The following is a 17,502-nucleotide window of genomic DNA, read 5'->3' on the forward strand; positions in this document are numbered from 1 at the left end:
CCGCCGCGCGTCATAGCAGGCCTAAAAGATTTCAGAGCCCATCCAATATGGGCGGCTGTGAGCCATATCGCGATGCGGATAATAGTGGGCCATTGGTGGGGATTTGGGCCTGATCCATGAGAGCTGGCTCGTAGTTGGATAGCCGTGGATTTATTGCTCCATGGATATGAGCTGAAGTCAGAGTCAACGGTCGAAGAACCGGGCGTTTGGTCAACCTTTCGCCTCACGCCGCAATGGTTCGTGAATAAGTTTCATTTTAATACGCTGTCGTGACGGTGGAATTTGTCTGCTATCACTAAGGCTGCAAATGGGTCGGGTCGACCCGTGACCCGACCCGACCCGACCCGCGTAGACCCGATCCGACTCGAATTTTAGGACCCGCGGGTCCGGGTCGGGTCCTAAAATTGGACCCGAATCATTTTCTGGGTCGGGTCTGGGTTTACCAAACGGACCCGACCCTACCCGAATGGACCCGAAGAGAGAGAGAGGAAAAGCAAAAGAAAGTCTTTTCTTTTTCTTTTTCTTTTTTTTTTTTTTTGGCGTGGGTTGTGGTACTGTTGGTCAGTGTGGGAGGATAGCAAGTTAGCAACAAGCATAGGTTCATAGAATCCAAAGGAACGTCGGCCCGTCAGGATTCTCTCTCGATCTATTACACTGTTGAGACCTCTGGTGTGTAGCTGCCTTTTTTTTTTTTTTCCTTCTGTTTTTTGGTTTTTGTTTCTTTTAACTTTTGAAGGGAGAAAGTGAGGGAACACTGCAACTGAATATGGGTCATGTGCCAGTTTTCTGTAATGGAATTGGATTTTGGAAGAAGGTCTGGGATTTTTTTTTGTCCTCGTGAGAGGGCAGCTGGGAGACACCGAGTTCCATCCAATCAGTCATATAGATAAAAAATAGTGTGATATGAAATTTGGCTTGTAGACCGACTTAGTTAGTGAGTCATGGGTCATCTGTTCTGACTGGAGCTCAATTGCAAAGTCTTTCAAAGTCATGGGTCACCCAGCACCTCATAATTATGGTATGACCAAATTAGATTTGTCCAAATTTTTTCCCAAAAGCACAAAAAAATTGGACCCGATCGGATCCGGACCCGACCCGAATCAGACCCGGACCCGACCCGAACCCGACTCGGACCCGACCCGATCTTTCAACCGGGTCGGGGTCCGGGTCCAAAATTGGGACCCGAACAAAAACCGGATCGGATCGGGGTCACCTAGGACCCGACCCGACCCGACCCATTTGCACCCCTAGCTATCACAATATATCATGAGAGACGAAGTAACATGGAGAAATTGTATCCTGGAGCCGGTCTATCAAGTCTGTAATACAGGTCCACATGGTCGGATGTTATTGGCCTGGCCTACGGTGGACCCAATCTAGAATATAATTTTTTAATAATATGTGCCATAAAAGTAACTTATCTATAGATTCTTTAAATTATTATATAAACATTAAATTAGAATGGTGATCTCCAGATATCTTGGATGGCGGTCCTTGGTTTATCATGTTATAAGATTATGATGAATTAAGGGGTACTTTTGTCCCTAAGAAGTTTTAATTGATATGAAGATGATTTTTTGAAGCATATCAAGTAGAGTTTGGACCTGAAAACTTTAAATTAGAATATATTTCTAGTAGACTTTCGGAGGAGTCAGAAAGCTGTTCTAAAATTTTTATCAAACATCTTAAAAATTATTCAATAGAGTGCTTGGCGATTCAACAAGTACTTTTTGGTTCTGAACCAACAATGCCAAACCAGACCTAAATAGGGTGATGGGATTGAGTCGTTATAAGCGTAAGCTATTCTACTGGTTTAATAGACCATCTGTTGCAACATGAAAATAAAAGATTAAGAACTAATTTTTGGATGCTCTCCTCGAGGTTTTTCATCTTAAAATTATCCAAAAGGGTTTTTAGCGCTTCATCAAGTATTTTTTTGACTCTCCAACAGTAACGCCAAATGAGACCTAAGTAGGGTGATGGAATTGACTCATTATAAGCGTAAGCTATTCTACCGGTTTAATAGACCATCCCTTGCAATATGAAAATAAATGATTAATAACTAATTTCTTGATGCTTTCCTCAAGGTTTTTCTTCTTGAAATTTTTCATCCATCGCTTTGCTTATCTAATGTAAGGGTAATACCAATAAAAGACGGTATTTGTTTTCCATGAGGTTCAAGTATGCCTTAATCCAGGCGTGCACTTGGCAGTTTGCGCCCAATGTTTTTAGAGTCTTCTAATAACTAACGGCCGTGGCAGTGTTTTAAGAGGGAAAGCAATGTAATTGAAGTCTCCAACAATTCTTGTTGATATCGGTCAGTCGCCTGTATTTGACGAGTAAAAAATAACAATTAGCATTTGGATATCACAATTAGGAAGCCTCTATCTTTCCCACCCAAACAAGAAAAACAAAGCAGAATAGAAAATAAAATTATTTTTCTTATGGATTCACCCATCTCTTCTCTATATGACAAAGTTATAAAAAGTGCAAATAGATGGAGAAACTTAGAACTCACCATCAATCATTCCAGCATTTCCTGGATACAAGATATTCACCAACAAGATGTATGCAAGTAGGAGAATTGCACCACCTCCATGAATCCCAAGGAACAAGTAGTGTTTGATGGTTACTAATATAACGTTTATTTCGAGAAAGAAGACCATGGCGTTTATTCGGGATGGAGGAAGAACGAGATGGACTGGATCTTGCTGATGTGCCTCTACCTCATTTATAGGATAGATCGATGCTATCCACTCCAACCAATGAAGAAGCACCACGTAGCAGATAATGGTCCAACACTCAAGATTTACAAGATTTTCCGGATATGCTCAACCTAAGGGTAGTGGTCTTGACCGGCCGGATGAACGGTGCTCGATTCCTTTCGACGTTTTCCAGCATCTTCTGGCATGGATCGGTCTTGAGACGTGAACCCCACGGCCGGGAAAGAGGAGCTCTGAGTATTTAAATGCAATCAATGTGGGATGAGCTTGGAAAATATCAACAATGGGCCTCTAGGTGTGAAATTTAAATTCAAGCATCTAAGAGATCTTATTCTCCACAAAAAAAAAAAAAAACTTCCCATTAAAATAAATAATGATGTTGTTTTTTACATCAAATAAGTGGCTGGTTAGAAATTTGATCCGCAAAGCTTTTATGCAGTGATTTGTAATGTGTAGGTGATTAATGGAATTTGCTTTCATTATCTCAATGAAATTGGATGCATTTCCCCCTCCTGTCTCCAATAAAAAGAAGAAAAAAATTACCATCGGCTCATTTACTATAGCCATTAAAGCTAATTAAGTGTTCTAATCATTATAAGATATATTTCTAACTGGGAGCACTCAATCTTCTCCTGATGTGGTGCTGCTGATATGAGGTTGTACCAATGAAGAATGAAATGTGCTTGGTGTAATAACCAATCTAATTAAAGCAAAATGAAACTTCACTATAGGCCTAGCTCATGTGTTTCACCCACAATTGACTCATAATTCAGCCGATTGACCTAAACGAAGAAAGCTAGATTTGCTCTTACCAAATCTCAAGATCTAAATTTCTCGGAGTGTTGTGGGTATGGTTGGATTTCTAGCCAAACTAAAGCAGAAGCACACTTCCATATATAGTCATGAATACCACTAGCCTTTTTTTGAGATAAATTAGTTTCACTATCTTGCCTAATCTTTGGAGAAAAAAAAAGTCATGATTTGAGGTGCAATCTAGTGAGGGGTCGGTCACATTAGAATGCTGTCATGGGTCAGCCATTTGTGGTCGATATGTCCAGGTTGCCGGCTATTGCGGAAATATATGAGAAGCCTGGAAATGTGAGGGCGTGTGGTCTGGATGTCTCTTTAACAAGAACTCCTAGAAAACCCATTTTATGAATCATTTTAATTGTCCGGTAAGTGACCGGGAAGCAAGACATGCATGTTTGGAAACAAAGACATGGAGTTCTTGTTTTATAAAATCAAGTACATGGAGATACAATTCCCATACAGCATTCTGGTGCTGCTTACGTATAATTTTCTATACAACTCTTGCTTACAGAATCTTTAAACAAGAAAGTTAATGCACAAGTTTTGAGCGATCGTCCCATGCACCACAATATAGGAGGAAAGTGAACACAATTTCGGGGAGAAAAGAAATCAATCCATCCAATGCAGTATGACAGTCAGTGGACAAGATAGGTCACGAGGAGTGCAACGATCATAAGCACATAAGCTATCCCTAGATCGATTGCCTTGCCTGCATAAAACAAAAAAAAAAAATTTAAATATGAGAAAGGGAAACATTAATGTTCACTGGATTAAGAAGGAATTCGAATATCCAAAAGAAAAGAATGTTAGAAACGTAAAATAAACAAGAAATGGATGCATGCGCACCATCACTGCTCGCTGCTTCCACAACGGTCGATGTGGCCGAGCCTTGGCACAGTAATGGATGAAGGAGCACTGCAAGCAAGACGTAGGTCAGGATGAGAGCTTGAACTTTGATGGAGCCCATATTGGTTCTCGAGCGTACAAGAAATGATGAGGAAAGGCAAGTGGTCAGGTAGAGAAGTGGTAGGTGAATTGGAAGTGAAGGGTGGCTGATGGTTGGAGAGAGGCCTTCCTACGTGCATCGATATATATAGAGAGAGCTCTCGAAGCAATTGAAGTTGAGATATCTTGTCTCCTTTAGAGTGAACTTAACATCGTTGACCAGTCTCTGGAGAGGTGCAGCGTGTTTCTCGGAAGGTGGGTTAGTACTGATTAATTTGGAATTGACCGGCCCACCGGTTTTGATTAGATCCAACGTATACCGTACGGGGTTGGTGCGTAGACGTGGAAGTGCAGTTCCTGCAAGCTGCTCATATTCCTTAGAGAGATATTTGTCCGAGTCGGCTGGCGTCGTTGGATTAGAATCTTGACCGCTAAAGGAGTCTTGGACCCAATGATACGTACGAATACATACATATACACACACATATATATATTATATAAATTTTGTCACGGTGAAATAATTTGTTTGGCATGGTAAACAGGCAAACAGCAACTTGAGAGAGGATCTCAATCCTCCATTTATCGACGTTAAATGGTGTTGTTTGAACCTGGACATCAATGGCAAACGTGAGAACCTTCTCGGGCTCTTAGTCCACTCCCGGCCAAACCAATGGCATCGATTGGAAATTGTTCAGCGACGACGACTACGATGATGATGATGATTGATGAATATAAGAACCACAATATTATGTTCAGACATTTTGTATTAGGCCGGCAAGCATAGCAAGGATGAGTCAACTTCTCATACAGGCCTTTCGGACCCAGTCAAAGGAAGACCAAAAAGGTGGAAGTGGTGAACAATTAGTTGAAAGAGAGAATAGCTTATTAAGATAAAATAGTAAAAGCTCTTGTCATAGTGCAAGTGATCTGAAAACATGAATAGGAAGAGAACCGACAGTGCAACACATCTCTAGCGTCATGCCTCAGCTTTCAACAAAAATCTCAAATTTACAACTTATTTAATTAATTTAATCACCTAGTTAGAAAATTTGTTACAAAGCCAATATAATCTTTTTGAGCATAGCTCAGCGATATAGACAAGAATATCTACAGACAACACATCCATATCAAATAGATTTATGTCCCGTGAAGTTATGAATGGTCGTGGCTTGCTACCTACATACATAGCAAGAGGAAGAACAGTAGCATTCGTACTGGTGCACTAAAATGATAGACCCAGAGAAGATGGGAACAGAGAGAGATAAAGAGGAAGCAAGACCATGGGAGTGGTATGTCCTAGCTGGCTGGCGGAGGGTATCACCGCTTTGGCGTAAGATCTGCAGGTACGTGCCCATGGTCATGTCGCGATGCAGGTGGCTGATAGGGGATGGCTAGCGAGTTGATGTGGTGGAGGATGCATGGGTGGACGAGATCCCATTAAGGCGTTGGCCGACCCTAGTCCGTGTTAAGGTTGGGGAGGGACTGCGGATGGATGATCTGCTCCTTTCCGATGGAGGGGGGTGGGATACTCGCCAGATCAGTTAGCTGTTTGGTGAGCCATTTGTAGAGCGGATTCAGGGATCCCAGTTCCGATACACCCATGCCCAAATATCAAAATTTAGAGCTCGTCTTGTAGATCTACAGTCAGGGTGGCCGACATCTGGCACGTTGTCTAGAAGAGCGAGTAGTAAGCAGTGGATTTTGATTGGATTTGGTGGTTTGGGTTGCACCCTAGGATTGCTTTGTTTTTTTGGAAGATCGCTTAGGGTCGCCAACTGATGAGGCTTTTACTTTTTGAGAGGGGCATGGGCATCCAACCTCAGTGCCCTGAATGTTTGACAAACGAGTCGCTAGATCATGCTATTTTTCAGTGCCACTGGGCTAGGAGGATCTGGAGGTGAGCAGGGTTTTCCGTGGAGTTCTGGTGTCATGCGACGTCGATCCTTTCTGGAGGTGCTGGGACGTTTGGCAAGGGCCTCGCATTCTAGACCGGAGGCGTTGAGGGCAACCTATATTGCCTACCAGATATGACTGGCGAGCAACGCATGGAGGTTCGGAGAGTCGAGCCCCCATCCGGGGGGTGGTGGTGGAGAGGGTGAGGCTGCTAGCTAGCAGCGGAGATCTCTCAGGCGGACCATTTGGATAGACTTTTGATAGCTCGGAACATCTGGAGCTCCACCTTTGCTAGTAGAGCACCATGTATGGTGTTTTTCACCTGGGAGCTCCTACCCCCGAGCTTCCTCAAGGTCAATTTTGATGGTTGCGTCCTGCAGGGCGGCATAAGGGAAGGTACGGACTTTGTGGTTGGAGGCCCGAGCTCCAGGGTGGTTGCTGCTGGGGGTTACTGAATGTTTGATACCTCGGTGCCCGGAACTGAGTTGAGAACGACTTGGTCTGGCTTATACTATGTGAGGCATGCTCTACAGACGAGAATGGCCGTTTTAGAGGGTGATTTTGCGAGGATCATTGGGTGGATTCAGAGGACTTCGGGGGGGATTGGCAATCACCACCCGTTGATGCGAGATATTTGGGCCATGATTCGTGCTGGGCTGATCATACAAGCACGGCACATTTTTCATGAGGCTAATGGAACTGCCGATTGGGTGGTTTCTTTTGTTCCCAATCATTCAGAGGGACACCTATGGGTGGGTGAGTGGGAGGTGCCTAGTGCTCTTTGAGATGTACTGCTTTTTGATTTTCTTAGTTGTATTCGTGCTCGTCTAGTATAAGTCTTTCGGTTTAGCAAAAAAAAAAAAGAAAAAAAAAAGAGGAAGAGGAAGCAAGAGGGTGTATGAAAATATAAACAACATACCATGGCCTTTAAGATATAGAGAGGATTGGAGAGTGACTGGGGATATTACAACCTAACCCAGCATGGCCAATTCAGCCTGAACTGCAAATTCTTAACCGTCCACTCGGTTCCTTGGAAAAACGGACAAGAATATTCCATCCCGAGGTCCAAAAAACTTGGATCTTGCCTGATCTCCTTCGTTGAAAAGTGGGCCAGGTGTTGGATGACCAACACGATTCGATTCCACGTACGATTCGTTGGAATTGCCAGATCCAGCTAGCATTCCAAAGCACTATGGATGAACCAAGTCATCCACCAGCCTCCTCCTTTCTTGGTTAGAATGGTGTCTACGAATCCTGCAGCTCAGATCTCAGAAACAAACTTCCCACGTTGTAGAGAAACGAACAGCTTCAAATTCCATTCCATTTTCCCATTCGCCATCCTTTTCTATTTTTTTACAGAATTGACGCATCCGGAGATCTCAGAAACAAACTTCCCACGTTGCAGAGAAACGAACAGCTTCAAATTCCCCTCCATTTTCCTACTCGCCATCCTTTTTTGTTTTTTTACAGAATTTGTATCATGAAGTGCTCCTTCACGAAGAGCGGAGCGGCGGAGAGGGGAGGGAGATGGGACTGCATGCAAAGAGACATAGCTGCGAGTATTTTCCAGCATCTGAACATCATGGAGTTGCTGCTGCTGGTCACCTCGAGTCGACCTCTGAACGTCCTCGCTTCCAAGAAGCGTAACATCAATGATTGGAGCCTAATCCTGCATGCGCTCTCTTGCTCCAGAAGCTCTAAATTAAGGAGCTCCGAAAGAAGTGAGGCCTACCTGCTTTCTGAGATCACTCACTGGTTGAAGTGCTCGGCCTCGTTACAAGCACCAAAAGATTTTCGAAACCGATGCATTAAAACAAAAGAAAGCATACATCAGCAGAAAGTCTCACAAGGACGGCACTCGACTCCCTGTTTCTGGACCCCGTAAGTCGGAATCCAGACATCTACGACCCCTGCTGATTAGAATTTCTGTAAAAAGAGCCTCAAAACTCTGAAGCAGCAGCTTCGAAAAGTTGGTACAGTCTCGATCTCTAGCCAACAAAAAGGAGGAATTCAGGAACCTGACTCATAACATTCCATTAATTCTGATTATAGTTCAAGATTCTAGTCCCTATCTCCTTCCGTTAGTAAACTTTTAATCCTCGTTTCGGTCTCCCTGGGGTTTTATGTTGGCAGATACCCTAGAAATGCATTATTATCTCCTTTAACTCCCATGTAATAAGACTGCACAATCTTTTATTTTAATAGATTTGGTTGGTCGTCGCCACCCTTATATCAAAAGAATACATAGATAGATAGATATTAAACAAGTCGAAAATTCCGAGAGAAATAAACAGACCATAATCTTTGCAAAAACTTACAAAAGTCGTGCAATAATAAACAAGTCTATCTTTGCTGCGATGCGACAGAAGAAGGAGAGAACAGAAATATTCTAAGCATATATGCAGCTTAACTACTGCTGAATCCAAAAACAAGACGATAAAGCAAGAACAGGAAGCGACGGAAGCATACGATTTAAAGAAAGGATGCAAGCAGCACTGAAACTGAAAACAACGCAGCATGTCCGGTGTTAACATAAGGTAGCGGAAGTTAAACATCAAGACACAAGATGACACAGCATCGCATCATAAGGTATCATCGTAACTTAGAGCACCTTGTTCTCATTTGAGAACTCTCAATCTGAAAAACCTTTAGCGATGCCGCGCAGGCCTTAATGCCTGAATGTCTTGGAACTCCTTGAGTATCTCATTATCACTAGGCCTCTTTGATGCTTTCCGCAGACATCTTCTTGCCAAAGCAATTAGGCTCTGTAGCTCCTTTGGTTGATAAGGAGAAGGGCGCAATTTCTTTGAAAGAAGAAAATCAAGAGCTCTACTTTTATACTTCTTGCCATTGATTTTTACTGCTAGATCTTTGCCCTTCCTGGAGATTGGTTTTCTTCCCAACAGCACCACTAGCATCAAAACACCAAATGAGTAGGTATCTATTCCTATGCTGGCACGACCTGCTAAGGGAAAAAAGGTCGAAATTTGTAACTTGCATAATAGTTTAACAGCAGTTTCATAAGAGTTTTATATGTGTGAAAATAAATTAAGAATGCACGTCGACCTTTCTTTCTATAGGAAGGATCTGTGTAACCAGGTGTCCCCATTGTTTCTGGGGCCTGGATAAAAGTATTTGGGGGCCTAGGTCCGTCGATTGTCGCTCCAAAATCAACCAATTTCGCATTCATCTCCTTGAAGATATAAGAAATGATCATGTATATCCTCTAGAAAATATGCAAGCTAAGAGCTAGATAGCATACAAAGAGAGAAGTAAATAAACCTACAGGATCGAGCACTATGTTGACAGCTTTTAGATCACGATAGATCAAATTCTTTTCATGAAGATACGTCATAGCTTTTGCTACGTCATGAAGTATATCGACTCTTTTGTCCCACTCGATCGGCACAACTTCCGGTCTTTCTAAAGCAGAATAAATATTCAGTCAGCTTGAACAGATAAATAAATGGGTAAGCTGCAAAAAGATAGATTAATATATACCTTCAGTGCCAAAGATCCGCTCCTTCAAGTTTCCTCCGGGAACGTGTTCGAGAACCAAAGCTTTTTTCTCTTGTCCGTCGTGAGGCTTGTCATGAAAATAACCAATCAATCTGACGATATTTGGATGATTTAATTTCATGAGATGCTCTCTCTCAATCTGCAAACATCGTAATGGATTAGAGAAGAAAATTATGCTGACATAAATGTATGGATTGTTATATAGTTTATCTAGCTAGTTTAATTACCTCCCATAGGTGAAATGTTTTAAGCTCTCTGAAACTATACTCCTTAACTGCAACTTGTTGGGCCGACAATCCACCTCTGAAACCATCAGGAATAAGTCCTGCCCACACCCTACCAGATCGCCCACTTCCTATCACTACGTTACCCGCTTGATCCAAAATATGTATAATTTCGGGTTCAGTGAACACTAGGACCGGATCCGGCTGCTCTGAATGTCATGAAAATATGTCGTTTAAATTATATATAAAAAAAAAACGAAGAAAATTTTGCCGAGCTTATTTATTGGATGGCCATCGAGATATATTGGCAGTGGCGCATATCTCAATAAAAATTTCAAAGCATCATCTCATCTCAAACGTGGTTATATGAGAAATGACGCTTCCAACGGCAAGTATATATATATAATTGTTTCACGTCGCTCCATGCATGAAATGATGGAGTAGCAACGATAATTAACTTGAGTAAAGGCAGCAAATTAATAACCGACCACTGGTTTCTCCTGCTTTCTGTTTCTTTGGATCAGCCAGCATCCCAGTGGATGAGCCAGCCCGTCCCTTCCCTTTGTCGGCCTGTAAGCGAAGAAGTAATTAATAATACATATAGAAGTCATCAAAGAAGAGGAGAGTTTTTTGTTTCTTCTTCTTCTTCTTCTAAGAAAACACTAATTTTTACCATCAGAACTTCTCCCTGCCTCTTCCCCTATGAATACTGCTTGCTCTCCTGAACTTCTCCTTTTATAGCGAAAATGGGCAGCATGACTCACTATTTCTCACCAACAGTCCTTGTCTTCTTTCTCCCTCCTGCAACCATTACTCTGAAAAAGAAGAAGAATATTCGCCCACTACTCTGCAAACAAATCAGGGCAGACCTGCCAAGTTTGTTTTATTTTTTCTTTTCTTTTCCAGAAGCTTCATTTCATTTCGTTGCAATGTAATTATGGGGTCGTCGACGTCCTTTTCACCTGGATTTCAGGGCTGCAAAACCTGCAGGCCCCTGACAAACATCATCTTTTGGTGAATGAATGGCCGCGCCTGAATGCCAGCTTTGCTGCAAAATAAATTAAACAAGTTTTAATCTTTGCTGCATTTTGTATAATAACAACAAGTAGTTGTGATTTCCACCCCAAATATAGGAGAAGCGTGGAAATGCGAGATGTCTGCTCCCGGATTCCGAACTCCATTACATGGAATTCATAGCTTCTATTCGGGCATTTGCTCATTCGTGGTTTGACGCATCCAAGTAAAAGAAAAGAAAACCCAGCCCATTTATGAATCATTCTAATTCTCCCTAAGTGACCGGGAAGCAAGATATGTTCGGAAACAAAGTCATGGACTTCTTGTTCTATAAAATCAAGTACATGGAGATACAGTTCCCATGCACAGTATTCTGGTGTTGCTTACGACTCTTGCTTGCAGAATCCTTAAACAAGAAAGTTATTGCACAAGTTAATTTGAGTGCTCGTGATCCCATCACAATAGGAGGAAAGGGAACATCAATGGTAAACAGGCAAACAGCTACTTGAGAGAGGATCTCACTCCTCCGTTTATCGACGTTAAATTGTATTGTTCGAACCAGGACATCAAAGGCAAACTTGAGAACCTTTTCGGGCTCTTAGTCCACTCTCTGCAAAACCGATGGTGTAGATTGGAAATTGTTCAGCGATGACAACATTAACGTTCAAACATTTTGTATTTGGCCAGCAAGCATGGCAAGGACAAGTCAACTTCTTGGACCGAGCCAAAGGAAGACCAATGGTGGAAGTCGTGAACAAATGTCAAGCCCATAACTAGCTAATTAGTTGAAAGAGAGAAAGGACTATTAAGATAAACTAGTACGTAAAAGCTCTTGTCATAATGCAAGTGATCTGAAAATATGAATAGGAAGAGAAATAACAGTGTAACTGTCATGACCCGAACCCAACACTTAAATTCGGCACACGACACGCCCGCATAAGCCCTAGAGTAGTGCTCTAAAGACCATGCAAGGCTTAAGATGACAAAAAACTGATAACATCTCAATAAATCAATTAATCGAAATAGATAAAGTCAACATATCCAATTAATCAAACTGGTGCAGTTACAAAATCTTCAAATATTCATCGGTATCAAAAAAAGATAAACTAACTAGTTAATAACTCTGATACTCGTACTCCATGCCAACCTATTTGGAACTATGCTTTCTGCAACTCTGAAAAAGAGAAAGAAGAAGAAGAAGAGGTTGCGAGCTTTACAACCCAGTAAGAATATTCACACATCCACACCAACATAATAATAATAATATAAGTTTGAAAATTATAAGAAAACATTGTACACATCATAAAATTACAAACCGACTATTAATAATACTCGAATAATCAATATACAGTATGTATATCAAATACCAATAGATATACAACTACATAAGGATAAAATATCATATGACATCTCATAAATCTTCAATAGTATTTTTCAAGACTTTTTATTCCATTTTTTTTTAACTTGATCCGGATCAATTATCTTTCCAATTTTGAGCTAAATCCTGATCACGTTTTCAGCCTGTGATGAGGCAATCGATAGTACCACATTTTTAGCTTGTGATGGGGCAATCGATAGTATCACATTTTCGGTCTATAATAGGGCAGTCGATAGTATCACATTTTTAGCTTATGACGGGGCAATCGATAGTATCACATTTTTAGCATATGATGACAATCGATAGTATCACATTTCTAGTATGTAATAGGGCAATCGATAGTATCACATTTCCATCATATAATAGGACAATCGATAGTAACAAGATAAGCCCAAAGTTCTTGTTCATTTAATTAAGTTCACATCCACACACCATTTTCTTTTTATTTTCGACTTTAGACTAACCACGGTCGCGTTTCCAGCCCATGATGGAGCAATCGGTAATATCACGTTTCTAACATGTGACGAGACAATCGATATAACATGGTTAGTCTAGAACACCACATTCATTAGTCTGATCATGCAAGTGTAAGTTATGCTCATATAAGTATCCATCATACCATCAATCACATGTATACTTGATAAAAATATGATTTAATATAGAAACCATCATAAAATTATTCTTGATTCTTACTTATCTTGATCATTAGCACATAATCACATTATACATATATAGGTGCAAAAATATTTATATCATGCAGTTTAGTGTATAAGAATTCTTATATCTTTGCTGGCAACCAAACAAATCAATTACCTGCCCACACCACGATCTGCAAACTGGGATCCGCAGAACCCTGCTCAACGTCCTCTTGTCCAACAAATTATTTTCCTACAAAACCAAGTCAATATTAAAAATTATCTAGGATATTTGACAACCCAGAACCTTCTATTGATCCTCTAAAGGGTTCACCATCACCTAGCAACCCAGGACTATCCAGTAGTCCTCACAAACAATGATCTCTCCGTATCAAGCTAGAGAAAGAAAACACCTACAAGAAGAGAGAGAAATTAGAGAGAGAAAAAAACAAGGAGAGAGGAAGAGAGGAATGGGAGGCTCTCTCTCTCTCTCTCTCTCTCTCTCTCTCTCTTTCTCTCTCTCTCTCTCTCTCTCTTTCTTCCTTCTTCCCAGAGGAAAATGCTTGGCGACGGCGGTCGCTCATAGCCGACGCCCCTTGTGGTCGTTTCCCCCTAGCAGTCCTCTGGTTGGCCCAACGATGAACACTTTGAGTTCTTTCCCACGGCAAGCTTAGAGATCCAAGTCTCTAATGGAAGGATTTCCAAAGACGAAGCCAAAGGAGAGGGGAAGAGAATATTTTATAGATCGAGACTGACTCAAACTAGGTAAGGTTTGATCACTCTAGAGTCTAGACTCCTCCTTCCGGTGGACTCGGAGGGAGAGAGTCGGAATAGGGGAGGAAGAAGACTTTGATCGGAAGTCTCCCTCTCCTACCACACGGGCCGACCGGTGCTGTGGCCCAGAAGCCGACCCACGCCCAAAAATAATATGGGCTCTTACAGTAACACATCTCGAGCGCCATGCCTCATCTTTCAACAGCATTTAAAAATCTCAAATTCAGTGTTTGTTTAGCCAATTTGATACGCCTAGCTTGGGAATGGTACGCAGTTGGACTTGCCAGCCACATGCATCCAACAGAGGTAAGGCAATAAGGAGGTGCACTGTGGAAACTATAGCAAAGTTTATCTGAGATAAGATCGAATTTTATATATGATACCAGGTAGAAAACATGCAACTATGGGTGTTACTACAAAGCCAATGCAATCTTCTTAAGCATAGTCCAGCGATATAGACAAGAATATCGACAGACAACACTTTCACATCAAGCATATTTATGATCTGTGAAGGTATTGATGGTCGTGGCTTGCTTTCTGCATTAACAATAAGAGGGGGAACACGTATTGATATTGGTGCACGAAAATGATACACCCAGAGAAGATGGGAATAGACAGAGATAAAAGAGGAAGCAAGAGGGTGCATGGAAATATAAGCAACATACTACGGACTTAAAGATTTAGGGCTCGTTTGGTTCGCGGGAAAAGAAGGAGGGAAAGTGTGGTCAACGGGAAAGTAATGAAATGCCTCTTGTTTGGTTGGAGTTTTCAAAGGAGAGAGAAGGGAAAGTTGTATTCCCATGGGAATGTGATTCTCACATTTCATGGGAAAGTCTTTCCCATGAGAAACATGGGAAAGTTACTTTCCCATGAGGCGGGAATCGCTCCATTTTTACTTTTTCCCAAAAAGTCCCTTCAGCATTAAAGAAGCATTAAAGAGGCATTAAAAACCTAATTTTTATTAAGGGCATAATAGGAATTATATATAACTTTCCTAGGAAAGTGGATGGCCAACCAAACATAAGCATCTTGGAAATTTGTCACTTTCCCATGGTCAACCAAACATGCCAAAAGTACTTTCCTAGGCATCCTCTTCCTAGAAATTTGTTTCCCAGGAATCATATTCCTAGGAAGAAAAATGCTTCCCGCGAACCAAACGAGCCCATAGAGATGATTGGAGAGTGACTGGGGATATTACAACCTAACCCAGCATGGCCAATTCAGCCTGAGCTGCAAATTCTTAACCGTCCACTCAGCTCCTTGGGAGAACGGCCAGAATTTGCCATCCCGAGGTCCAAAAAACTTGGATCTTGCCTGATCTCCTTCGTTGAAAAGTGGGCCAGGTGTTGGATGACCAACACGATCCGCTACCACGAACGATTCGTTGGAATTGCCAGATCCAGCTAGCATTCCAATTAAAGCACTATGGATGAACCAAGTCATCCACCAGCCTCCTCCTTTCTCGGTTAGAATGGTGTCTACGAATCCTGCAGCTCAGATCTCAGAAACAAACTTCCCACGTTGCAGAGAAACGAACAGCTTCAAATTCCACTCCATTTTCCTATTCGCCATCCTTTTTTCTTTTTTTACAGAATTTCTATCATGAAGTGCTCCTTCACGAATAGCGGAGCAACGGAGAGTGGAGGGAGATGGAACTGCATGCAAAGAGACATAGCTGCGAGTATTTTCCAGCATCTGAACATCATGGAGTTGCTGCTGCTGGTCCCTCTGGTGTGCCGATCATGGCGTGCCGCATCCCTCGACCCCCTCTGCTGGTCCACCCTCGACATGAGGCTCATCGCCGATTTAAAGGACTACTGGGAGTTTTCCGATCCCAACATTAATGGACGAGTACATATGCGAGTGTTCAAAGCGGCCGTCGACCGCTGTGGAGCAGCAGTCAGATGCTTCATCTTCTCCATATTTGTCCCGCCGACCGATGAGGAGTTGGAGTATATCTCTCAGAGGTTAGATTCTATCATAATTTTTTTGTCATGGAGTCTACTCACTCGATCGAGTGAGGTATTGAGGTGCGACCAGGAAATATATATTAGCAATCATGCTGTTAATTGTTATTTTTTATATTTGCACCTAGCTGTCCCAATATCAGCTCTGGTTACCCACAAGCATCCCTCAATCCATCAGCAGTAGTGCTGAGGAATCAAACCAGCAGCCTGTGCTGTTGCCTCGGTCTCATATAATTCCACCATGACTTTTGTATGTGTGGGAAAAAATCCATTTTACTGACCCAGCATAAGCCTTCGTTTAAGCTTCAACCTCGAGAGCTGGGTTGAATCTCCTCATTCACCGGTCGACACTCTCTAACGAGATGCATGCAGCTGCTATCCTTCCCAAAGATGTTATCCTTGCGCGCGGTAACTGAGATGGGGCAGTATCATCCGAACTAGCATTGGTGGTCTATATACGAAATCTGACCACACAAAAGAAAAGATGTTCTAGATCTCTTATTGCATGATCAATTTTTATAGTTTTGGCAATCACTTCTCAAAAAAGGTTTTCGACATTCATTAAAATATTCTTGGCAGATGTCGCAACCTCAAGCAGCTTGTCTTGCCCAACTGTGAGCTCCTCTCAGCTGACGGCTTCTGCAATGCCTTGAGCAATTGGAGTGAGCTCGAGGATTTAGCTATGCACCCCAAAGACACATATCTATGCGGTTGGCCTCCGAATAGATCCCTCCCTCCGTTGTATTTCTCGAGGATTATGGAGGGCATCGGCATGCACTGCAAACGACTGATCAAGCTCAGACTTTTGAGTTGTATCAGTCTCTCCAACGCATCAGAAATAACAAAACACATCCCTTGGCTCAAGATTCTGGATCTCTCATTTGCGCCAATATCGGAGGCAGGCTTTGCACTTATTTTAGAGGGCTGCAAGCAATTGATTCACCTAAATATCGCTCACTTCCGCAGTGATACTGAATATCGAGGCAGCGGTTGGTGTCCAGCTGCCGGTGAATTCAATCCGGAGCTCATCACCAGAGCAGCTCATGGCCTCAAGGAATTCATCCGGTGCCACCCAGATGAATGTGACACGTGCCAATCTATGTTCCCTGATCTGCACCTATTAGATGTCAGATATTTTTGGCTATTAGAAGGGCATCCAGTTTCGTTGGCAAAGGCCGCCTTTATGGATTTTTATCCAATCGATATTGGTTGGAGCTATCTGAATGCTCGGTTCATCCCCAAATATATATCGACCACTTTAATATGCAACCGAAGAAAAATTTTCTGGCATCGCGGAAGGGTGCGGCGGGTCTATGAAAAAACCTATGGACAGAGCTTGATTCTGTAATGTGTCTTGCCTAGGACATGTTTTCCTGACAATTTTATTTCTTACTCTTTGATTTCACAAATCAAACAAGACAATAAACGAACCCTTCTCTGCTGATATCTAAATTTGTTATTTTATCGTTATTTGACAAAATAATTTTTTATGGTCAAAATAAATTTAATTTTTAAGAAGAAAGAATAAAAACACAAAATAGTTGGAGTTAGGCCCATGCAACTACTCCTGCTTCCGCCCGCGGTATATGAAGGCCCCTGGAGGAATGCTAGAGTTAAATC

General features: G+C 42.0%; 2 protein-coding genes across 2 annotated transcripts; one reads left to right on the forward strand and one right to left on the reverse strand.

The window, feature by feature from the left end:
• Positions 1–9,019: 9,019 nt before the first annotated feature.
• LOC103709791 (probable serine/threonine-protein kinase PBL17) lies at positions 9,020–15,358 on the reverse strand. The gene is made up of 8 exons (XM_008795288.2): positions 15,230–15,358; positions 13,320–13,394; positions 10,603–10,684; positions 10,118–10,323; positions 9,873–10,029; positions 9,658–9,794; positions 9,438–9,564; positions 9,020–9,333 (listed from the first exon to the last, which is right to left on the reverse strand). The coding sequence occupies exons 1-8, from the start codon at positions 15,356–15,358 to the stop codon at positions 9,020–9,022; spliced, it is 1,227 nt and encodes a 408-aa protein (XP_008793510.2).
• Positions 15,359–15,517: 159 nt separating this feature from the next.
• Positions 15,518–17,230, forward strand: LOC103709792 (F-box/LRR-repeat protein At3g48880-like). The gene is made up of 2 exons (XM_008795289.2): positions 15,518–15,882; positions 16,462–17,230. Exons 1-2 carry the CDS (start codon positions 15,518–15,520, stop codon positions 17,228–17,230), a joined length of 1,134 nt encoding a protein of 377 aa, XP_008793511.2.
• The last annotated feature ends 272 nt before the right edge of the window (positions 17,231–17,502 follow it).

This window comes from Phoenix dactylifera, chromosome 8, assembly GCF_009389715.1.
Source record: "Phoenix dactylifera cultivar Barhee BC4 chromosome 8, palm_55x_up_171113_PBpolish2nd_filt_p, whole genome shotgun sequence".
In the NCBI taxonomy this organism is placed as follows: domain Eukaryota; kingdom Viridiplantae; phylum Streptophyta; class Magnoliopsida; order Arecales; family Arecaceae; genus Phoenix; species Phoenix dactylifera.